Source organism: Colias eurytheme, chromosome 25, assembly GCF_061535395.1.
Source record: "Colias eurytheme isolate Ceu_HAF_F1 chromosome 25, ilColEury1 Martin Lab GWU primary, whole genome shotgun sequence".
In the NCBI taxonomy this organism is placed as follows: Eukaryota; Metazoa; Arthropoda; class Insecta; order Lepidoptera; family Pieridae; genus Colias; species Colias eurytheme.
The window spans coordinates 3,874,798-3,900,091 of record NC_143004.1 but is presented as its reverse complement, the minus strand read 5'-3'; the positions used below and the strand labels follow the sequence as shown (position 1 = coordinate 3,900,091).

Sequence of the window (25,294 nt, the reverse complement as noted above, 5' to 3'; positions counted from 1 at the left end):
AACAAAAAACTCGTCACTTCACTAATTTCCCTGAAATATATTAATTTAGGCAAAATTTACCTTCGAAAGAACAAAAATAAATCACGTGCCCTGATGAAAATAGCGTACGCAATTTAAAACAATTTTTTACACAATTACCTCACTTTTGATAGTGATTAGCAAATTATCATAATGCACATTGATGGTAGGTGCGAATTTTTTCACTCAACACACTCTTGTTCCGTTGTTTACACTGTCGTTTGAACGTTCGTGCACTATCAACAAGAGAACAGATTATACTTGCGTTCTTCGTACATCTGCCGGCGCCAACCAGCAGTTCATTTATAGACGTAGAAGTGTCCGCATGAATACCGCGAAACAGTGTCACAGTTTCACAATTAAAAAAAAAAGTAAAAAAGAAACAAAATGAACATTCTAATTTCAAAATTGATGTGGCAGAATGGAACACGAATCAATCAATACGTTTTCGCCATTATCAGTAAGTTTTTGATATTTTAATTTTACCGCGAAAAGTGCAAAAATGTGTATTTAGATGTAAATTAATTTGTGAATTTCGAAAAATGTTTTAGTTTATTACAGCGATCGAAATTCTTATAATTCATTCAAATGTCAGCTTGCACAATAGAAGGATTGCCTCACCATCTATGAGGGTAGAAATATGAAAACAAAGCAGTTATAGATATTAGTTTATAAATAAAACATGCATAGAAATAATTTCGTAATTGAATATTTATGAATGGTTTTTATACGTGTAAGATTATCAGCTATTTCTATGAACCCATACAATGCCGGTAATAAATAATTTTCGATGACAAAATATCAATAATTACGCAAATTCAACCTTGGATACATATTAAAAAAATGGAATCAAACTATGTTATAATAATAATTAACATTAACTAATCATAAAATTAGAATAAATCCGTATGACGTCTTATTCTTCTGTTTTTACGGTAAAAATTCGTATTTCCCTATATACTTCTAACTTCAAGTTAGCGTATAATATATGTATACATTTTTTATTAATATTATGTGCATTCTGAATTATTAGAGCGGTGTTTATAATAAGTAACTTTAAAAGTTAAAAAAACCTGTTGAGTATCATAAATAAATGTATGTATGTATGGTTTTCACTTTTCACGCATAAACTAGGTACCTACTTACTGGACCGATTTCAAAAATTCTTTTACCATTAGAAAGCTGCATCTTCACTGAGCAGCATAGGCTATATTGCATTTTCAAAAAAATTAGAAATCCTTACCAAAAATGCAATAATGTAACCCAAGCTAAGGTGTAAAAATTTTTTTAATAAAAATTCTGTCCTCGCGTGCGCTGCGGAATTTATTCCTTGAAGTACCTACGAGGATGGTTCTTATGAAAAAAAACGTAAACACGGGCGAAGCCGGGGCGGACCGCTAGTCATAAATAAAGGTACTTGAATGTAGTGAAAAATGAATAGAATACATACACATACAGCCTATGTTACTCGGTTGAAGATAAGTAAATTTCTAACGGTAAAAATATTATTTAATCAGTCTAGTAGCTAGTAAGCTGTAAGGTCGTAAAAAACAATAAAAATGTATTTATTATATAAATTTACATATTATAGGTACTAATTACTAAGGAATCTAAAGATGCCCTTGTAAATAAATATAATAAATAATAAATAACCATAATTAACTAACCATTATTCATAAAGCTCTGTGCTTTTCATCAATTTTATACTTAGGTAATCTTCATGTAGTTTTCATTGCCAAACTTCAAAAATACATAAAACGAAATATTCATATTAAGTACATATTAGTAACTACAGTTTTTGGAAGGTTATAAGAAAATTTACATTTCGATTTTCAACACTTGAAGCTGTGAATAAAATCAAAGTCATAAGCCAACGCAATCAAAAGATACAGCTTTTCGTAAATTTTGTCATTTGCAAGGGAACCAAAACCACAGAACATAATATAAAAGAGACCAAAACCTAGGGTCATTGCGCCTGTTCGCGTCCACATGCCTATTCGCGTCCATTTTGCGGATATCTTTTAGAAAATTCACGAAAATAAGTATAGGTACTTTAAGTAAAATTGTAATAAGAAAAATTTCCGATAATAGCTCAATGTATAAGAGACATGCACACATATTCAAATATGCCTGCGCACCGCCTATCCTATTTAAAAAAAATATTTAATTTTGGCTATTAAACGAGAGAGCTAAAACGCGCGGGATTTTGAGAAAAAAATAGTGCGCAGCGTCGCGTTTGACGGTAAGTATCTTATTGTTAAATGTGAATTTTTGAATATGTAACTGTTTCTTTACTTTGCTAACAAAACATGGAATAGTATGGATTATAAATCAGCTAATTTATTTTACAATTAATAGCTAAAATAAGGTGGACGCGAATTACTACACCGAATTTGTACAACTTCCATTTTGCGTCCACGGTGGGCGCAAACTATACCTATAGTGCATAACAATAGAACATATTGCGTCCACATTGTTTTTCATTACGTAGCAATGAATTGTTTGTTAAAATATGTAATTTAAAATAGATTGTACATTTTTGACTAAGACTACAAGTTGATAATTAAAATTTTCATTCAAATTAGTAAATTTTTATGCTATTTTTTCATTTTAAAATGGGTATTCTAAGAATGAGACTATAGTATCTTTGAGAATGAGATTCAATAAGTCTGTGGTTAAGAAAATAATATAAACTAAAAAGAAATTTAATTCATTAGAAACTAAAAAATAAGGTAGGTAGGTAATCTTAATAGATTATTATTTATTTACATAACGTAACTTTGTTTTTTGTTAATTTTTAGTTCTATTATTGATGAGAAGATAAATATAAATAAGTTTTTCCAGTTTCCTTAAAGTGAATTATATTAATAATAATGTTGATTTTAGGGTTCCGAACCTCAAAAGGAAAAACCGGAATCCTTGTAGGATCACTTTGATATCAGTCCGTCTGCATGTCCGTCTGCCGGTCTGTCTTTCTGTCAAGACCCTTTTTCTCAGTAACGCGTGGAGGTATAAAGCTGAAATTTATATTGAATACTCAAGTCTACGGTCCCTTGAAGCAGTGAAAAAATCAAACTTATAAGCCAAAGCAATCAAAAGATACAGCCGTTTATGCTGCAAATTTTCGCAAATTTCTACATTCGCTAGGGAATCAAAACCTACAGGGTACTTTACGTGAACACAGACACTTGAAGTTTGGTACGAAGCAACGTCTTATAGCACAAATAAGGGAAATATTGAAAAAATAATCATTTACAGTTAAAACATATGAAAAAAAACAGGTTAATACGGAACCCTCGGTGTGCGAGTCCCACTCGCATTTGGCCAGTTTTTATTAAATAACTATATTCGTAAATAAATAATTTATTAAAATCTAATTTTTATTTGCATTTATCTGATAAAATATCACGCAATACACTCTTAATTCCTTTTCTAAGCTGGTGGACGCGAACTGGTCCACGGGTGGACGCAAACTGGAATTTTTGGACGCGAACTGGGTAAAACGCCTAATTCTGCTATTTGTCTAGATAAATAAAAACCACATGATATTTCCAACACAATTCAAAGTAAATCTTAAAATAGACTATGTAATGAACACGTTACATAAATTTTGAGTTGAAATTTGTTCTGGAACATTTTTATTTTCTCCTTCAAACTTTCCAACTGCACTAAGTGGACGCGAACAGGCGCAATTACCCTATATAGTATCGTGAATATTGGTAAAAAACAAAGTCTTATAAGTTATAGCACAGATAAATAAAATTTATCGGTAGAAATTAGGTGTTTTTGTGGTGGAGAAAATTGAAGTGTCATTAACTTATGATTAGACAATGAAATAAAATATATTGTTAACATAGTTCAGAATTTCTCAAAGGAGAACCTATAAAATAAAAAAAAAAACAAAAGAACCAGAACACAGTGCAGGAAGCGAGCCAAGAGCTTTTTTTTAACTTAAATATTTATTATGAATATTGCTAAATAAATTGATTTTTTGGTTTTATGGCATTCAAATTTTTTATAAATATAAATTTATAAAGAATAGAAAAAATATATATTTATATAGCTATAAACTTAGTCAAAAATTAGGCTTAAAAACCGGCCAAGTGCGAGTCGGGCTCGCGCACAAAGGGTTCCGTAGCAGCAAATATAATAAATTACAGTTAAATCAACCTATCTCAAAAACTATAAGAGATACTTTGATCAAACCAAAAATCGTTGAAAGAGTTAATTAGCATGCATCACCTCTATTTTTTTTAGAATTTTATACCCCGTAGTTATAAAAATAGAGGGGGGGGGACATACTTTTTACGACTTTGAGAGCTGATATCTCAAAAACCGTTCACTTTAAGAAAAATGTTTTTTAGAAAACTTTATATCATTTTAAAAGACCTTTCCATTGATACCCCACACGGGTATGTACATCGAAAAAAAAAATTTCATCCCTCAGTTACATGTATGGGGGGCCCCACCCCCAATTCTTTTTTTTACTATTTAGTGTCATATTTTTGTAGCGGTTCATACAACACATATTCCCATCAAATTTCATCACTGTAGTACTTATAGTTTCCGAGTAAATCGGCTGTGACAGACGGACAGACGGACAGACGGACAGACGGACATGACGAAACTATAAGGGTTCCGTTTTTGCCATTTTGGCTACGGAACCCTAAAAATGCGCAATCCATACTATAAATAATATATTATAAATGCGAAAGTAACTCTGTCTGTCTGTCTGTTACTCAATCACGCCTAAACTACTGAACCAATTTGCATGAAATTTGGTATGGAGATATTTTGATACCCGAGAAAGGACATAGGCTACCTTTTATTGCGAAATATGTACCACGGGCGAAGCCGGGGCGGACCTCTAGTATTTTATAAAATCTCAAATTTAATATAGGCAAGTGTAAAACATCACGAAATACCAATTGATTCTCATGAATAAGTACCTACCTACCTATCTATTTTTGACCACCTCCTTGGTACAGTGGTTGACGCATGAGCGTAGAACCGAGGGGTCGTGGGTTTGATTCCCGGTGGAGATGAAGAAAAAAAATGTCTCGGTCTGGCAGGACACAGTAGGCTGATCACCTACTTGTCTCTAAAGAAAATCGATCAGTGAAACAGATGTATGGATAATGCATCTGCCTCTTACGGCTTCGGGCTTACCCCACTAGGGGACACGGGACTTAACTTACTTCACTTTAACTATTTTTGAATAATCGTATTCAAAATAAAGACAAATAGGCATCTAACCAATGTATCTAGTTAAACTAGCATACCTAGCACCTAGGTGGTTAGGAAGTAGGAACACTAAACGGTCTCGGCAAATAATTCGTTAATTCTAACTGGTAGTTAGACCACGTTCCCACTATAAAATCGTACATAATACGTGAGACACTTTCCTTATATACTATATTAGTTTTACAATGTAACTGAATGTACTTGTTTACGATAGTATTGTTTTAAATCGACTTTAAAATGATATATTTCCTCAGCAATATCATTGTAACGGAATATTATCTAAAACTTACCTCGGTACTTATTATAAATGTCTGTGTTGCGACCTCTCAAAAGTATGTAGTTAAAATAAAAAGGCGATAACAAATAAATTAAAAGTTAAAAATTAATAAGGTTGAGAAACTCCTCCTTTGTTTAAGAGTTTAAAAATAAAACCGGGCGATTTTAAATCCTAAGATAAAACTTAGTCGTCGAATAAACCATTTCTTAAAACTTTTCACATTTACAGGTAACATTTTATAATACACTAGTGGTCCGCCCCGGCTTCGCCCGTAGTACATGTTTACGTTTTCTCTACATAAAAACCATCCTCGTACTTCCAGGAATATAATAAAAAAAGAATTATCGAAATCGGTTCAGCCGTTCTCGAGTTATGCGCTTACCAACACATTTTACGATTCATTTTTATATACAGGGTGTACCAAAAAGTAGTGATGAACGGAAGCTGAGAGGTAGAGGACCTAAAGGGCTATCCGAATCACCCCCATGTATGTGATGCGATTTTTCGTATTTTCGGAGTTATGACGTTTTTTTCAATTTTTCACCTATCGCCGAGTACGATGATATTTTCACTCATGCTGACGTCAATGATTGCGGAAGATGCTTGATTTTTTTTGTGTGCTAAGCTGAAAGATAGGCCAATTCAGTATGGTAACATTTACTATCGTTAGATCTTTGAATGGAATAAAAAAAAGAATTAAATGGCAAGAAAGATAAAATTACCCAGTATATTCACCACTTCAAGGGCCCGTAAAAAAATAAAATCACATTAAAAAAGTTTTCCGTTTGACTTTTAAAAACTTGCTCTATCTATCAGATAGCTACCCTGAAAATTTCATTTAATTATTCAGAAAGCTTCAATCGAAAAATTTAAATCAAAATGTGGTAAGTGCAAAAATTGAATTAACTTGATGATCATTAAAACCAATAAATAGGTGTTTAATTACCAGAAATTTTTAAAATAACCCCGCTGTTGCTCAATGCAAGTGCGACATCACCGTAAAAAGTTGTCTTTTAAATGTCTGAATGCCCTTTTATCATTTTTAATGGTTTCTTCTGCTACTATGAATTTCCGGGTTATTTCGTCCAAATTGTGGCAGTCTCTCGTCTTTGTAGTATCCCCAAGGAAAAAAATCAATAGGGTTTATGTCCGGGGACCGTGCAGGCCAGGCTAAAGGGCAAAGATACCCTGAAAGATGGATTGGTCGTTGCAGCCTGCGCATGCGCCGGTGATGCCTGCCTTAAAGCCTGGCCTCCACGGTCCCTCGACCTAAACCCCATTGATTTGTTTCAATGGGAATACTAAAAAGACCTCGGCTACTTGAGAAAATGCCACAATTTGGACGAAATAACCCGGAAATTCATAGTAGCAGAAGAAACCATTAAAAATGATAAAAGGGCATTCAGACATTTAAAAGACAACTTTTTACGGTGATGTCGCACTTGCATTGAGCAACAGCGGGGTTATTTTAAAAATTTCTGGTAATTAAACACCTATTTATTGGTTTTAATGATCATCAAGTTAATTCAATTTTTGCACTTACCACATTTAGATTTAAATTTTTCGATTGAAGCCTTCTGAATAATTAAATGAAATTTTCAGGGTAGCTATCTGATAGATAGAGCAAGTTTTTAAAAGTCAAACGGAAAACTTTTTTAATGTGATTTTATTTTTTTACGGGCCCTTGAAGTGGTGAACATATTGGGTAATTTTATCTTTCTTGCCATTTAATTCTTTTTTTTATTCCATTCAAAGATCTAACGATAGTAAATGTTACCATACTGAATTGGCCTATCTTTCAGCTTAGCACACAAAAAAAATCAAGCATCTTCCGCAATCATTGACGTCAGCATGAGTGAAAATATCATCGTACTCGGCGATAGGTGAAAAATTGAAAAAAACCTCATAACTCCGAAAATACGAAAAATCGCATAACATACATGGGGGTGATTCGGATAGCCCTTTAGGTCCTCTACCTCTCAGCTTCCGTTCATCACTACTTTTTGGTACACCCTGTATAAGATAATGTTATGTAATACTCTTTTGACGGAAAAGTTTTATTCAAGTATTGAAAAACCGCCCCATAATATTAAACAAGAGTTATATACGTAATTAGTTTTTATTGCACAAAAATACAATAATTAACTTTATAAACTTATTATAATAAACCAAAACGTCTTAATTTATTACGGTATCTTCTTGTTAGTAAACAAAACTCGGTTTAACCTTGATCTTCAACCATTTCAACATTTCCAAAGGAAAAACATCTCGTATAAACTAATGTTTGGAATGCGAGCCTAAAAACTAATTTTCCGTCGCATTGATAAGATTATTAATTGCGATTACGTATACAATACGAGTTTGGTTGCATAATATCAGAAATTACTTGATACATTGTTTTTATTTCGCTATAGTCAAAACTCTAAAAGACATAAGGGCAATGTCCTTTTTTAAAGCCTAAATGGTCCTTGACATTAATATAACAGGATCAAGGAAAGTACCAAGTTTTTTATTTTGTATAAATTATACAAGCAAAGCCGTTGAAAGAAGTTAGTCTTCTTCTATATTATAAAGCAAAAGAGTTTGTTTGAACTCGCTAATTTCAGGAACCATGGTTCCGATTTGAAAAATATTTTCACTGTTAACAGTGAAAATATTTTCAAATTAATCGTGGAAGCCTAGGTATATGCTATAATATCATCACGCTAAGGAGCGGAGTGAAGAGGGTAAAACAAAGATTTAACACACAATATTTCGATATATCAAACGATACCTATGTTTTAAATCTAGTCAGAACTTAAGCTCAAACCATAATATGTAGGTTAATGTAGATAAATATATAAATACATTATACATATAGGTATAGGCAAAAAACAATTATTATAGAAATAAATAATAATTGTTATTGACACGGACTCATCCCATTATCAGTTGTTACAAATAATTATATTAAAATACGTGTTTCATTTACGCATTATTATCGAAAATATTGTGAACGGAGGTTATATTTCAGAATAGTTGTTGATATGCTGTTTAATCGTTTCATAGCTTTTCCACAACAATGGATGAGTCATTTGAAAACCTGTTTCATACATATAAATATTGATTTGATTTAATTCATTGATAAGTAACTTATATTCTTTATACTATGCAGATTACATAGGTAATGAGATTTGTTGCTTACAAATAAAAGGTAGGTACCTATTTTAGTGTTCTCTATATACAGTTATCTATTTTTTGAGTTTTCTTTGACCCTTACCACAGATTACTTAATTTTTCTCCCTTAACACTTACGTGAACTCAGTAAGTAATAGAAACATGTAGTTAGATATTTTTAAAAACAGGAAACACCTGATAAATAGTTACCAATATCTTCAAATTCGCAACGGTATTAAAAAGTGAACATTAAAAAAGTATTAACATTGTTTACAAATACAAAGAAAAACTACAATTTACAATAACCGTTTAATTTTTAATTGTTAGCAATACAGAATACTCGTACAGAATATTGTTTAGAAAAATATTTTGTAATTTCCGTGCTGCAATGTATCAACTATTTTCTCACTATAATAAGATTAGACCCGGCTTCGTCCGTTGTACACATACAACCTATACTACTCAGGAATCACGTACCTACGTTCTATTATCTATACGTATATCGAACGTTCAATGAATTTTCCAAAGAATTTTTCGGTTTCTCGGAAAAATCGTTCTAGTAGTTCCTGAGATTAGCGCGTTCAAACAAACTCTGCTTTAAATTATTGTAAGTACAAATTATATGATCAATCTAACAATATTTTCATTTCTTTTTCATAAATTTACACTAATATAATTATAATTTATACCAACGTTACGTAGCGCATGTGCAAATACAAGTGACATGCGATAATTGAAATAAACTGGATGTGTGAAATGACGTTTTGTGACGTGGAAAAATGATCAATTTCCCTGTGAATTAGTTGAAATCGAATTAACTACGTGCTCGAGAAGTTAAGTGTAAGGTTAAAATTAACATTCTGCTTGATAACCGATACAGTCGCCTTAAGTTCTAGTATAGCTAGTAGCACAGACTAATAATAATATATGTACTACGTCTAGTAGGTATACATAGAAATAATCTAATTATTTTAGAAATAGCCAATAGGTATGGATATCCATATTTCTTCCGTATTATTGTCACATAACTATTAATAGTTTTAAATGAATGGGCTATTGATTTTTATTAAGAAACCATTAATAATCGAAAACTATTAATTTATGTATATCTTAATAAAATCTCTTGTGCAGTCTGCAGTGTGTAGGTAGGTATCCTTTTTCAGAGATTTTGTACGACAATTTTGCAACCGCCTGCAACCACTTCAAGTTTGCTCTCTACAGAATGGAAATAATATTGTAATACTGTGACAGAATGTAGACATAATATCTTTCTTAAAGTTTAATCTATCCTATTCAAATTTAGATTGATAAAAAACCCAAATTAGTGTGTTTTTTATGCAACTTTAAGCAGTCGGATCTTAGACTAAAACATAAACAAATACGTAATAATAAAAAATGGTATATTTAAGTGTGTCATGATAAAAATCTCGCTAGAAATATCGATAAACAGTCCAAAGAACGTAAAAATATTGACCGTTGTGATCTAAAAATTATTCAGAAAGTTGTCTATTAGGACCTAGAACAAGATTATTTATCATTGAAACGCATTACGGACATTCTTGACATACTTATAAAAATATTTTGCATTCACAAAAAATAAACACGTGCAAAAAATATAAAAAAAAAATATATTTTTTTTATAAAGCATAATGTAAACAGAGCCATTGCCGCATGTTTCCTATGTCTGTATTTTTATCTAAAAATATTATATTTTTGATGAATGGAATTGGAAACAATTTGAAGTTCGAGAAAATAAGTTAACATTTTATTGTTTTATGTAAACAATTACACAGTTCTATAACGTTCTATCAATAAAATTTTAAATAGTCTTAAAACAATTTAAAAATTTCGCATTATAAAATACGAAAAAACTGCCAATGAGAAAAAAAATATATTTTTTTTAGATTTTTTACACGCGTTTATTTTTTGTGAATGCAAAATATTTTTATAAGTATGTCAAGAATGTCCGTAATGCGTTTCAATGATAAATAATCTTGTTCTAGGTCCTAATAGACAACTCTCTGTTTTTGAGTGTCTACTGGCCTAGTTAGTGTAGATGCTGCGTTACACAGAAAAGTACGGGTTTCATCGTATTGTTTTTAATAAAATCCTTACTATAATATATTAATATAGATATACTTTACTATTAGTAGCGTAGGTACCTTTGTAGTATTGGCAATGTAAAAGACTAACTTATTTTGTTAGTAAAACAATATGGGTACCTATGTAGTTTGTAGATAAGTGATAACTAAAAATAGACCTAAAAATTTTTCATAAGTAATTAAAATTTTTTTTAACACAATTTGACAAAAGTAAAATTTTAACTCGTATTCTTTATGTGCTTTTAAAATTAACGAATGTGTTTTAATTAAACCTAGAAATAATATACAAAAAAATGAATTGAAGCTAAATAGTTACGTTTTTGGAAATATCAATTAAAAGATAAAATCAGTACGTACTACGTTCGTCACAAGAAACAATTATTCTCTATTGTACTCATTACAAGAATTAGCTAAAATTATTCATCAATTCGGAATAATTCCATGGAAATTGTTACAATTCGTGCCCTTTATCATTAAAAAGTTGTTACCAATAAGTGACAGTAATGAAACGATTGAATAATAATGGGTCTTCCCAGCATTCAATTATAGTCACAATTATTTACAATAGCTAGAAATAGAACTGTTGAAACAAATCTAACAAAGGATAATTTATTAAGGGCTGATTTTTCAATCCTTGGTTAAAACTTATTCATCGAATAACGTATTAAACTACCATTTCAAAAATGTATTCTAATTGTCCGTATATATGACAGTTTACACGTGACATTTTAAAATGTTCGTGTAATACTTTATTGGACGGATAAATTTTAACCAAGGATTGAAAAATCGGCCCTTATTCGAATAACTATTTTTTTTCATACTAGACGTATCTAGTATATTATTACTTATTAGTCTGTGATTCAAAATGGCAATTTATATCGAAATGGGTTTTGTAGTTTGAAAGCTCGAAAGTTTTCGGAAACAACGCATTACGCAATACCTTTACGTATTATAAAACACTAGATTTCCGCCCGCGGCTTCGCCCACGTTTTTAAGGAAAAACTCGCATAGTTCCCGTTACCTTGGGATTTCCGGGATAAAACCTATCCTATGTGTTAATCCAAGTTACACTATATGTGTGCTAAATTTCATTGTAATCGGTTCAGTAGAATTTGCGTGAAAGAGTAACAAACACACATACATATACTCACAAACTCGCATTTATAATATTAGTAGGATTGTAGGCATAGAATATACTTATAGGTATCCTTCTAAAGGAAAGAAATCTTCCTTTTTCTAAATTTCCTTATCTCCTCCTGTATTCTTACGATCAAGGATACATAATATATTGCACGCCTCATAAGCGAAGCGTTGAGGTGGGTACTACTGTCACTTCGCGCAAAACATCTGATTTTTCAAACTTAAAATGTCTTTATGTATCATACATTGCACTTGTAAGATAATACATACACACACATATTAAGGGGGCGCATAAAGCAAAATAACCAATCTTCTATTAGATGATACGTGTAATATGCAAGACCAAATCTAAAAAATAAAATATATATCAAACTAGATGATATGTTCAACGATTCTGTTTAATCAAAAACATAAAATATTAAAATTTACTCGATAAAAAAAAATCACCAAGTTAGCTCTAATTTTCACACTTTTACGTTTTCTACTTGACATGGTAATACTTATTATGATTTTTTTATTTTGATTTTATCTGCGATAAACCACTTTTGGCGCTCTTTTTTTCTCGAGATAAACGTTTGATTTTGTCACGATAAAAGTGGTTTATCGCAGATAAAACCAAAACTAAAAGTAATTACACAAAATGCTCTGACAAATATCTTGCAAATGTTTTAATATAATTGTTTATGAAAAAAAAATCATAATAAGTATTACCATGTCAAGTAGAAAACGGAAAAGTGTGAAAATTAGAGCTAACTTGGTGATTTTTTTTTATCGAGTAAATTTTAATATTTTATGTTTTTGATTAAACAGAATCGTTGAACATATCATCTAGTTTGATATATATTTTATTTTTTAGATTTGGTCTTGCATATTACACGTATCATCTAATAGAAGATTGGTTATTTTGCTTTATGCGCCCCCTTAAGAAAAAACACTATTTTTAACATTCATGATATTTTTGATGTCATTTTTGTTATTTAAACTAGTTAAAAAACAGTTTAAAAAAGTTCTGTCTTGGACGTCCGTGTGTCTGTATGTGCGGATCCTTTTTCTTGTTAACACGATAGCGACCGAAATACTTTACTAATCGAGTCTTTTTTTTTCTCTTACGCTTGAGTATGCTCAGGAATAGAACCCTTTCATTTTTCAGGGTCTGATTCGATGTGGTTTAATTGTTATTAAATAAACAAAAATAATAATTAATAAATATTTATTAAAAAAAAATTATGAGGCGTGCACTTTTGGATTTTCCAAATTATTTATTTTATTCTGCGGTTACCGCTATATTTCCTCCCACGTGAGTAGGCATAAACTACCTAAAAATACAAAAAACGTAACATGTATCAGGGCAATGACTGCACCCGAGTTCAAAATACCAAATATCGATTTAAAAATCTGGATTCAATGTACATAACTGTAAACTTGGGAATTAGCAAGCTCCGAGCCAAAAATAGATGATATTACCAGTTCTTGGTTGGAATGCTTTTATGAGGAATGCACGGGTTTTTGCTTGGATTACATTTCATTGCAATACTTTGAATAATTTACGTTTGAACTGAACTTGGAGAAAAGTTTCTGAAAATACATGGAATATATTTATCTCACTATATGTATCTACTTAATATTGAATGATATTAATCCGTTATGGATCTAATAAATAATAATCCATACTAATATTATAAATGCGAAAGTAACTCTGTCTGTCTGTCTGTTACTCAATCACGCCTGAACTACTGAACCAATTTTCATGAAGTTTGGTATGGAAATATTATTGATACCTGAGAAAGGACATAGGCTATCTTTTATTGCGAAATATGTACCACGGGCGTATAATAATTTTGCGCTGTAAAAAGCGAAACATTTTGAATCAGCATCTATTAATCATGACACTATACCTTTTAAATAATTAATTAAGTAGATATGTTTTAGGACCTAATTATTATCAGTGGTTCTAATGCTATACTTTTAGTAAATATAATAATTAGATCATACTCTTATTTTGTTTATAAAACAATTTTCATTAACCCTTTCAGTTACAATACCACTGCTCAGCTTTGGCATGGTGCAGGGCTGGTTATCCCCCATGATCTCGGTCCTCCAGTCCCCACAGGGACCGGCCCCTGTGCCGTTCACCACCACAGACATATCCTGGATGACATCTGTTACTTATATAACTGCTATAATTGTGGGGGCCCCTATGGGACATCTCACGGACCGGTACGGGAGGAAGGCTATGACGTTGATCACTACGCTGTCTTTGATTGTGAGTATTTTTATTTTTACTAGACTGAAGGATAGTTCGACCAATTTGATCCTTAAGAGTTTTACTAAGTTTGTATCTATACCATAGAATAAGTAGGAATGTGTCTAAACTGCAAAATAATTTACTTTGCTACATTGGTGATTTATTTTCGTTCAGAATAATATGTAAATTTAATTAGTTAGTTATGTATCTACATGAAAAACCTCTACAAATACATATAATAATTGTTATAACTTCATCATTCGAAAAACTAACCATGTTTTTAAAACCCGGTTTATTTTTAACTTATATGATATCACCTTTGTTTCTTATCAAAAACCTATTATCAAAAAATAGTTTATCTATACTTTCTAAACTTAGTATAAACAATTAAATGTAGGTATGTTAGTAGTTTAGACACAGAATATATGGTTTAGACACTAGATTCGTAATTAAGCATTTCTGATTACAGTACCTTCTATTTATACTACTTTTTGCTTCTCGTATGTTTTGGCATATTTACGTGAATTTTTGTACAGTATATACAATATTATATCTTTCTCAGGAATCCCCTGAATACCAAGAAATCATAAAATTTTACTTTGAATGCACGAAAATAGTTATTTTACCTGCTATTTTGTGTATAAAAACTGTTGGTAAACTCATTTTCATTGAATAATTTAGTTAATTGAGTCCGTGGGTTTTCCACATAATAAAAGTCGGGGGTCTTATAATAAATAATAATTATAATTTGATAAAGGTAAATTCGAAATAAGATATTTTAGCATCAATTTACCTACTATGTCCTATGTAGGTATATTACCCTATCTATTTTGATGGTAAACTGCAATCCACGCGCACGTTACGAAGGTGGAAATTGGAATGCACAACTACATAATATCTATGTGGTCCTTCCAACGAATATAAATATACTAGCGGTCCGCCTCGGCTTCGCCCGTGGTACCTACATGTTTAAACTATCCTATCTCTCAAGTTGGATCGAACTGCACATGATGCAGAATTTTCTAAACGTTCAATTTATCTGCCCAATATCCACTTTACACTGCTCTAATTGATGAAGAAAAACATTGCAAAAAAAAAACAACAGAATGTCACTGAACCATAAAGGTCGACGACTCTACTAATCTGCACTTGAACAGCGTGGTGGATTATGGCCTATCCTACTAATATTATAAAGGCGAAAGTTTGTATGGATGTTTGTTACTCTTTCACGTAAAAACTACTGAATGGATTTGAATGAAACTTTATCACAATATAGCTTATACTTGTATACGTAGTAAATTATTATTAATACATCAGAATAACACATAGGATAGGTTTTATCCCGGAAATCCCACGGGAACGGGAACTATGCAGGTTTTCCTTTGAAAACGCGGGCGAAGCCGCGGGCGGAAATCTAGTAAGTATAACTATGTATTTATTATACTGTGCTTAGTTATAGCCTCATATTAGGCTCATAGGAGGTCTGTGTCCCTACAGTTGGGTCAAATATAATTGGGCTAACGATAAATGCAATATTTTTATCTAATTTCTAGATATATATTTGTGTTCAAAAATTTACTGTACCGTCTTTAAGTCTCATTTGTATTTTTCCATAAAACAATTTTCATTAAAGTTTCTTAATTATTTTTTTTTGTAGATTTTCCATCAAATAACTGATATCAAAACGGGTAACACAAGGAAAATAAGAAGTTAACTAGTACAAGAATAAATTAAAGTTAAATTGCTTTATTTTCTAGTTAAAGTCGCCCTTGAATTAATTTACAAATTAGTCAAATGATCGCAAAGTATCGTAAAGTATTGACAAGTGTCGGAAATATTTCGATTTTTATTTATTGTTCTCTTATTCAATTCCATAAATATTAAGATTACATGATATTATTAATTTCCATACGAATATTATATCCATGATAAATTGTATTATCCAAGGTTACGCCAAGGCTGTATTTGCTACTAACTAGTAACTACATAATGATGGGTCAATTCAATTCACCTCAGGTGCAAAACAAAGTCAAAGAAATCTTACTATGTATAGTAAATACAGTGTCATTACTAAAATATAGAACGAAAAGGATATATTATAGAACAAGGCTACCTATAATATCGAGAATCTTAATTCTTATTACTGCGACTTTCGATTCGATTTCACTTTTTTGGCAAAAATTTCTAAAAACCAAGCTAATAACCGATTAATTATTGTTAACAGACAATCAACAGAGAAAAAATGAATTATTTCTTTTGTAGATGAATACTTAAATCATTGTGTGTTTAGTGCTATAAAAATGATAAGAAATACTGTATTACCTAATTAAATTATTGGCGTTCTATATACTAAATTAATTATACAATAAAAACCCATATGAATGTATTTAATGAACAAAGAACTTTTTTTTGCCTCAAAATCCTTATTGCGCATCCTATTTATATAAAAATATTAGTATCATTTTTAAGATGCTCTACAAAAAACGTAGTTAACTCGTGTCATACCCTTGATACAAATTACGAGAAAAAGCATCCTTTACTACTTTTTGACACAAAATTACGGAACAAACCATTAAGCATAATTACTCTAAAAGTATTCAACACTTCCACGCAAGTAAAAACGTTTACCAATGTAGGACAATAGTTGTATTGTTATTTTTTTGTCAAGATATAAAAAGCTACGGAATTCGATCACGGAACTATCGTCTTCCTTCCTAAGTGATTGTTGTTTTACTTGTTAATAAAGAAGCCCATAGCTATTTCTAGTTCTTTCTTTAGGTACTTTTTCATACCTCGATCTTTTTACGCAGAATATTCTGAATTTGTAGGTACAATAAAACCAGCCATATAGGAAACGTACACTGTTCTTCTTTTTTAATGAATGAATGTATGTATTATGAATAGGTACTTAGTTTTAAGAAAAACAGTTTTTAATATAGGTTCAAAGTACCTTTATGTTAACGTTACGTTTAAGTTTTTCTAACAGCTATTAATCATCATCATCAATACATATAATAAAATTCTAGAAAAGTGGTGTCTGTACAATGAAAATATGTAAAAAAAAATTAGCAGGGGTTATTACTAAATCGATCCCAAACCCAAAACTGTTGTTAAAAAAATTTTTGTCTGTTTGTCTGTTTGTCTGTTTGTCGGTTTGTCTGTTTGTCTGTTTGTCTGTATGTTTGAACACGCTAATCTCAGAAACGGCTTATCCGATTTAGATGCGGTTTTCACTAATATATTGTGGTAAGCTTCATTTAACATTTAGTGTTTATTTCATGTCAATCGGTTCATAAATAAAAAAGTTATGACCATTTAAGTAATCACAGCGAACATTTGCTAAGGCATTCTACACATTAATGAATTACTTTATTAGGTAAATTATACGCTAAAGTTATTCCTTGACATGTCCAGATGATCATATCGAAAGTCCCCAAGCGTGGGGGGGGGGGGTGGTTATGCTGAGGGGGTAGTAGGGGGGTCAAAGGACCTTTATTTAGATTTTTGCTCATAAGTCCTGCACAAACCTGCACAAATAGCATTATGGTTACTTCTAGGTAAATTTTCTATATAAAAGGTCTTTGAAATTATGTCGTAGGTATTATATTTTTAACCCCCGACGCAAAAAGAGGGGTGTTATGACCGCTATGTGTGTATTGCGTGTCTGTCTGTGCCACCGTAGCTCGCTAACGGGTAATACGAATTAGATGCGTTTTTTTGTTACGTATTAGTTGTTTATTATATTATATAGGGGTGAGAAAAACGCATGTTAGTTGTTAATGTAGGTTATACCCAAGTGATATATCAAATGAAAATAGACGACATGTCAGAAACAATTAGTCAAATTTTATCAAAATCGGTTCATCCATTTATTTGATATAGGGGTAAAAGTGGGAATAAATAAATGAATTTTATCAAATATACTCAAGTGACGTATCTAATGAAAGACATGACGTGTAAAGTACAATAAGACATATTTTATCAAAATTGGTTCATCCATTTATTATATAGAGGGGTAAAAGTGGGAATGAAAAAAACGAATGTTGTCTGTTATACCCAAGTGATATATCAAATGAAAAAAGACGACCTGTCAGAAACAACAAGTCAAATTATATCAAAATTGGTTCATCAATTTATTTGATATAGGGGTTAAAGTGGGAATAAATAAATAAATTTTATCAAATATACTCAAGTGACGTATCTAATGAAAGACATGACGTGTAAAGTACAATAAGACATAATATCAAAATTGGTTCATCCATTTATTGGATATAATATGTAGGTATAAAAGTGGGAATAAAAGTTGTCGAATATACCCAAGTGGCATATCAAATGAAAGGGCATGACCTGACGTGAGAAGTATAATGAGGCATATTTAATCAAAATCGGTTCATCCAATAATTATATGTAGGGCAAAAGTGGGAATGAGAAAAACGAATGCTTTCTGTTATACCCAAGTGATATATCAAATGAAAAAAGACATATAGGGCACCTTAGGGGTGATAGTGGGGATAAATAATCCAAATGGAGTACCAAACGAAAGGATATGACATGTACATAATATATAGGTATGATTAGACATGGTTTAGATCAAAAGTTTAGCCATTTACTAGGGGTGAAAGGGAAAAGTTGAAAGTCTGTGAAAGTAGAAGGAATATGGGAGCGGGAGAATAACCACATCCTGGAAATTTTGAACTCTTCTGTACCTAAGTTTTATAGCTCAGTTTAGTAATAAATTTTACTAACAGTTCTTTTGTGTTATTATTTATTTTATTTCTTAACTTTATAATAATGTGTAAGTACTTATAATTTAGTTGTATATGATAGTACGTGTTTCAAGACGTGTTTACTCAATAATTGTGTGTTAAGTAGTAAGTAGTAACTACTATGCAGTCACTATTCCACGCGGACGAAGTCGCGGGCACAGCTAGTAAGTAATATGTCATTATTATCAACATCATCTCAAGCACGAAACAAACATATTCTGTCCAAAAAAGATTTAAAATGACCTAAACAGCATCACTGATAATAATGTCATAATAACTCTCTTTCCAGATATACTGGCAAATAAAGCTGCTGTGCCTGCAACCCTGGGCCCTCATCCTTGCCCGGGCTATAGCTGGCATCCCCTGCTCCGCTTGCTACATCGTCCTACCCATCTATTTGAAAGAAATAAGCGACATTGATTTGAGAGGAGCTTTGGGATCACTTCTTATTTTAAACAGGTGGGTGGTACAAATCGATTAACTTCATTTAATTAAAGCGGTTGAAATAACATCTGGGATTAAGGAATTTTTAGGAAGAATCTTTCAGGAAATCATTTCAAATTGGTATGTAATTACTAATTATGTACGTTTTGAAAAAATATTTCTAAGCATAAAAGAAAATGAAGTGGTTCAGTTTTATGACCAATGACTTTCAGGTGGAGCTTTCCTCGAGAAAGGGATAAGGGTGGACAAATCTTGAGCATTAACCTTGTATGTAACGTAGGTATAGTAGTTAAAAATTTTAGGATTTAATCATGATCAAAAATACATACAAAATAATAATTAATCTACGCAGTAGTAGATAAATTCATTAACTAAAGAATAATACGTAGTTTTAACAAGAATCTGGTTGCCTAATGTTTTTTAGATCATGACCTCAATCAAGGAAATATTATCATAAAATCATTTATTATAACGGATAGAAATGATGCATTCGTTGTAGATATTAAAAGCACCGTTCGATTTTATAGATTTGTTAAATATGACCTCAATAAAATTCATAGATGAAGATCAAGGACATGATTAAATTTGCATCGTAACAGACTATCCATTTATAAATTAATTCATTAAACAGAAAATTAAGGAAAACCAAATATATTTAAAACATCTCAGTACAATGTAATAAAAAATAACTAAATAGGAAACAAAATTTTCTAAGAACAATTCACACAAATAAGTATACAGGGGTTCCACAGGGATGTGCATAATGCCCTATGGTCTATATAATTTATATCGTTGCTATAATTTTCAGGAACATCGGTTATTTAACTAGCTATGTGTTCGCGGATCTCCTTCAAGTGTCTACGATGTTATGGATTGGATTATTAGTGCCAACTGTGGTGTTTTTTATCTTCCTAATTATGCCGGAGACTCCAGAATTCCTAGTCAAACAGGGTAAAGTCGATGTAAGTAATAGTTTAATGTTTTTTCTGTTCATCGTTATAATTTTTCCTTTGTATGATCTATGCAGTAAAAATTACATTTAAAAGGGTTCATGAAATTTAAATTATAGCCCAGTTCAAAAGACAAAACAATTATCTTAGAGAATAAAAAATATACCGTAATTAATACAGTTCATTAGTTGTCTTCAATATTAAAATATACATTTGTCTTAAAACCGCTTTTATATGTGTATTCATTCAAAATTTTTTGGTACTTGTACACACATCGACTTAATCATTTTCAGGAAGCTAAAAACGTCCTAGCCTGGCTCCGTGGAGTTAATATTCTAGACCAAGGCTTGGAACAAGACATAGACAACATCGTTAAAGTCGAGAAACAAACCAAGGCTGATCCTAAATCTGTTTGGAAAATTATATGTAAGTAATTGCCTTGTTTTTTATATATCTCTGATTATTATACTGTATTTCCTACCGTATAAGTTATTATAATCTGATAGCTCTAGGTGTTGTATGGTATATAATTTTCTTATAGCTGTTATTATTTCGTCAATCACTGGAAACATATCGACATGTTTAGAACATTTTGCTTCATTTCCGTACTATACTATGCAATAAAAGGACAATTGGACAGAAAACATTTACTGTTTCTAAATTATTTCTAACACTGAATAATATGTAATTTTAATTAGGATTATATTATAGGATTTTGTCTGACTTTTGCGTTGCAACTTTAAAAAGTATTTAAGTAGGTATTGATCTGTGTTCCACAAGTTAGTAAGTTTATATCGGCAGTCTTGAAGATATTATTTTATGGCTTTTATCACAATTATATTACTATTAATCACTTCAAGATGATAACGGAACTTTGTAATGGCATTAATGTTAAGTATATTGATTAGTTAACTTTTCATAATATAACAACAGCACGATCGGTATCTATTACGAGTTTTTTATTATAGGAAGAAGCAACTGGAACGATAAAACCGATTAAAAAACATTTACATAACAGAATCTGTATTATTCCTAACTGGACAGTTATTTAATATTTGATTAGTTTTATGCAGGAACCATGTTAACTAAAAAATAAAGAATCAATTTACTTACCTATGGTGCTCGTGTTAACGTTTAACGGATATATTCTAATAATCTTCCACAGTTACAAAGTTGTATAAATACTTTCGTCTATATTCTGCCTATATTCCTGTTACTTATAAAATACTTTCTTGAAATGCCTTCTATCTTCTATATTTCCTATATCAATGAAATCTTCGTTTCCAGGGCACGACAGACCAACCTTCAAAGCCTTCATAATAACCCTTGTAATCAAAATAACTCAACAATTCGACGGTTATCTCATAGTACTTATATACGCTGGCTTCGTCACTGAAAGAGCAGCAGAGGCTATTAGCCTTAAACTGAGTCCTAATAAACAAGTGATGCTAATTGGCCTAGTTCAATTGGTTGGGTCAATAGTTGCCACTTGTATCGTGGAAAGGACTGGGAGAAAGGTGAGTTGAAATAGCTTTAAAGTTTAAAATGTTTAAAGGATAGAACAAATTCGATCACGAGGCGGGATTAGAACTCGCGTCTCTTGCCTTGCCGGGGCGACGTTGACGCCTGATCTCGATCACCCTTGATTACGCCAGAGCAATCGAATTAGTGTATTCTTTCGATTTTATGTATTCTGTGCATCTATGGAGCTGATTAAACAACCATTACAACCATTAAGAAACATTAGGTATATCGTCCTATAGCTCATGATTTATCTTCTCGATTTTTTCTAATCAATAAATAAAAGTATCAAAACCCTTCTAGCTACTGAACCATTATGAAATCCATTTATTTAACGTAAGATCACAATTATTTTAGCTATTGTTAGTATCAACATCATTCGCGGTGGAAGTGGGGATGCTAGTCCTCTCGGCTTGATTCTACGCGACGTCACTCTGTTTTATCTACTCCTTTATCTACTTGTACATGCGTTTTCATTCCTACTGTATTAATTTTAGAATTTATATTTTTCATTTGATTCTTCCTCTGGTATTAGACTGTGTTATAAATAAAAGGTTCTCCTTCTTATCAACACTATAAGTAAAAGTATCAAAACCCTTCCAGCTGTTACTAGTATCAACATCATTCGCGGTGGGAGTGGGGATGCTAGTCCTGTCGGGTTGGTTCTACGCGACGTCAGTCGGCGCGTGGCTGCCGGGCTGGCTGCCCGTGGTGGCCATGTGCGTGTGTATATTCGCTGATGCTGCCGGTTTTCAGCCTATTTCGTACATTATTATTACTGATTTGTTCACTTTTCAGGTGAGTTTTTGTGAATTTTTAATTTTATTTTATGACCTTTTGCGATTTTTATAATACAAACTATAAAATAATATTCTAAAGAGTTTAAATGTTGCCCTTGTTTAATTGAACTCCCTATCCATTCTAGGCTACATTCAAATTTTGTAGTCTTTAAATCTATCTAGAAGGTATCTAGCTTGATATATTTGTGTTGTAAGCAACAATTGTTAATTCAATTTAACTTTTTTAATTTCCTTACAAATCTCTATTATGCCCAAAAATACCTTATTACCTTGCAAAAACGTGTTATTAATCCCGTTTTTCATTTATTCCAGTTACGTGGTACAGTCTCATCCTTCGCGAACATCTGCGCAAAGCTCAGCAACTTCGTGCAAACGAAATGGTTCACGAAACTATGCGAACTTATCAGCATTCACTGGACCTTTTTGTTTTTCGCAGTCGTATCTTTCTCAGCGTGCGTTTACACTGTCTTGCAGTTCCCAGAAACAAGGCATAAAACTGTAGCGGAAATATATGAAAAACTTGAAAATAAAACTCATAAGAAAGACGTTGAAAATGACGTTGCATAAATTAGTTGTTATGACTGTGATGTGGACTTTATTTTAATTTAATTTAATTGACCCCTTGTAAATATTGAATTGGGGTAAAATGTATTGTAAGATTTTGATTGTCAATAGAAATAATGTTTTAGTTTTAGTTTCGTTGTATCGAGCTGTGCTTGGTATAAAATGAGAAGAATCATGAATTAATATTGCCAGAAAATAAATATTCAAAATGTTCAACACTTCATAGGAGACAATGGAATAAGTAGTAACTTTTATGTATAGGACAATAATGGTAAAAGGCTGCTACATATTTTCAATTTAAAAATATAGGAAAAGAGCCAGTTTATGAATAATGTTTTATAGTTTTTGACCTTAATCAATTTTAAAATGAAATATGCGAAATAATTTGTGTTTGTTATAGACAAACACAAATTATTTCGCATATTTTAGGGTATCTAGGGAGTTACTGTGTACTAAAAGCAGTACTAATTCCAGTGTGGGAAAGAGAGAGAACTAGATAGGTCGTCTAGCGCTATCTCTTTCCCACTGGAAAGTAGATATTGCTATAAGATTACAATTTAGGCGCCCTCTTCAAAATGGATAGTGTTGGGCGAATAAAGCACGATAGTATAGAGGGCCTAAATGTCTATGGTCAGCCGTCATTGTAGATGTTTGTTCATAATCGCCGCAATGGCGGCAAACATCAACGATCATTTGTTGGACCAACGCTGCCCACTGTGAAAAGGACCCATAAAACTGCAACATTTAAGAATTCTTGAAGAGTAGTGTTAACGGGAACCTACTAGGGAAACACGTACCATCTTGGACCACATCTAAGCTTACCATCAGGTAGCTTTAGCTACTATTAAATATTCTATAGCTGAAATTGTGGCCAAGCGCTTCCCTATTGTCAATTAAAAAACATTGAAATGTCTTGGTAATATCTCCTAGGACCTAGGCAATTTATTATTTCATGCAAATTTTCTTCCTTTAGCGATGACGATACCCAAAAAAAAATATTACTAGGTATTTAAATGTTCTATGTGTCCCTGTCTATTTACTATTTGAACTATTTATTTCTAAACTGCGAAAATGATATTTTACTTGCATTAATAGGTTATTTTCTTGTGTTGTTCTTGTTTCTTTATGTTTATGAAGTTATACCTATAGCTATGTTAAAATTGCCAGATATATTTTTATTCTATTTGATTATGAATATTATTAATTTATTGATAGGTACTTCTTTGACATTTTATTGAATTCGTAAACAGTGTATTTAAATGGTGCTATGGGTGCTAATAAAAATACTTGTCTACGTTTTATTTTGCTGATTATAATATTTTTAGATTTTAAAATACCGAGTCTTTTGAGCCGTTTATTATATAGTCTGATGTACACGTATGAGTTATAATAATGTAGGAAGTCATGAAAATGTATCAAATATAAATATTAATTATTCTTTATGAATTATGAAATAAATTTAACTCTATAAAATGATATAATTAAATTAATGTCTGTAGCAGTTAAAATGTAAATACTTATTTAAAATTGTAAATATATCGTGTAATAAAAAAAAATATTATAAGTACCCATCCAAATTTGTTTCATTTTTATGTATGTACGAGTATTACATATTCATTTACACATCAGTCAGTCAGTTATAGTCCATTGAATAAAAAGTTCTAGAGTGCGTGAGTTAGTAACGTAAGATGTTTCTTCGGAAACATGTCAAGAGTCCCTACGTAATAAACATAGTAAAACCCCGGGACACTAGGACGAGCCCCGGAGTGGGGGGAAGGGGGGAAAGGGTCCATTTTTTTCATTTTTCGCTTAAATCTCAAAAACGGTACATGTTAGAGAAAAACTTTCAAGGAAAAGTTGAAAGGCCATAAAATTATCTACAAGTTTTACCTAAATCATTTTTTTCTATTCGCAGCCGTTTTCGAGCTACATCTTATATATCATATGTATGCTTATCTTTAAAACTACGCAACGGATTTTTATTCGGTTTTTTGTAATAGATAGAGTGATTCAAGAGGAAGGTTTTAGTATATAATTTATTTGGTTTTAGACAAAGCGGGCGAAGCC

The 25,294-nt window shown here is 31.5% G+C and overlaps 1 protein-coding gene across 1 annotated transcript; it reads left to right on the top strand.

The window, feature by feature from the left end:
• The first annotated feature begins 334 nt into the window (after positions 1 to 334).
• LOC149897546 (facilitated trehalose transporter Tret1-like) lies at positions 335 to 24,495 on the top strand. Its single transcript, XM_090116249.1, has 8 exons — positions 335 to 478; positions 13,971 to 14,200; positions 19,238 to 19,407; positions 20,201 to 20,354; positions 20,636 to 20,768; positions 21,630 to 21,859; positions 22,467 to 22,661; positions 22,976 to 24,495. The coding sequence occupies exons 1-8, from the start codon at positions 406 to 408 to the stop codon at positions 23,228 to 23,230; spliced, it is 1,440 nt and encodes a 479-aa protein (XP_089972375.1). The 5' UTR covers positions 335 to 405; the 3' UTR covers positions 23,231 to 24,495.
• The last annotated feature ends 799 nt before the right edge of the window (positions 24,496 to 25,294 follow it).

Excerpts from the sequence above, each read along its gene's own strand:
- LOC149897546 (XM_090116249.1), top strand. The coding sequence starts at position 406 with ATGAACATTCTAATTTCAAAATTGATGTGGCAGAATGGAACACGAATC. Across the intron at positions 20,355-20,635 it reads TCAAACAGGGTAAAGTCGAT|GAAGCTAAAAACGTCCTAGC; the intron begins GTAAGTAATAGT and ends AATCATTTTCAG. Across the intron at positions 22,662-22,975 it reads CTGATTTGTTCACTTTTCAG|TTACGTGGTACAGTCTCATC; the intron begins GTGAGTTTTTGT and ends CATTTATTCCAG.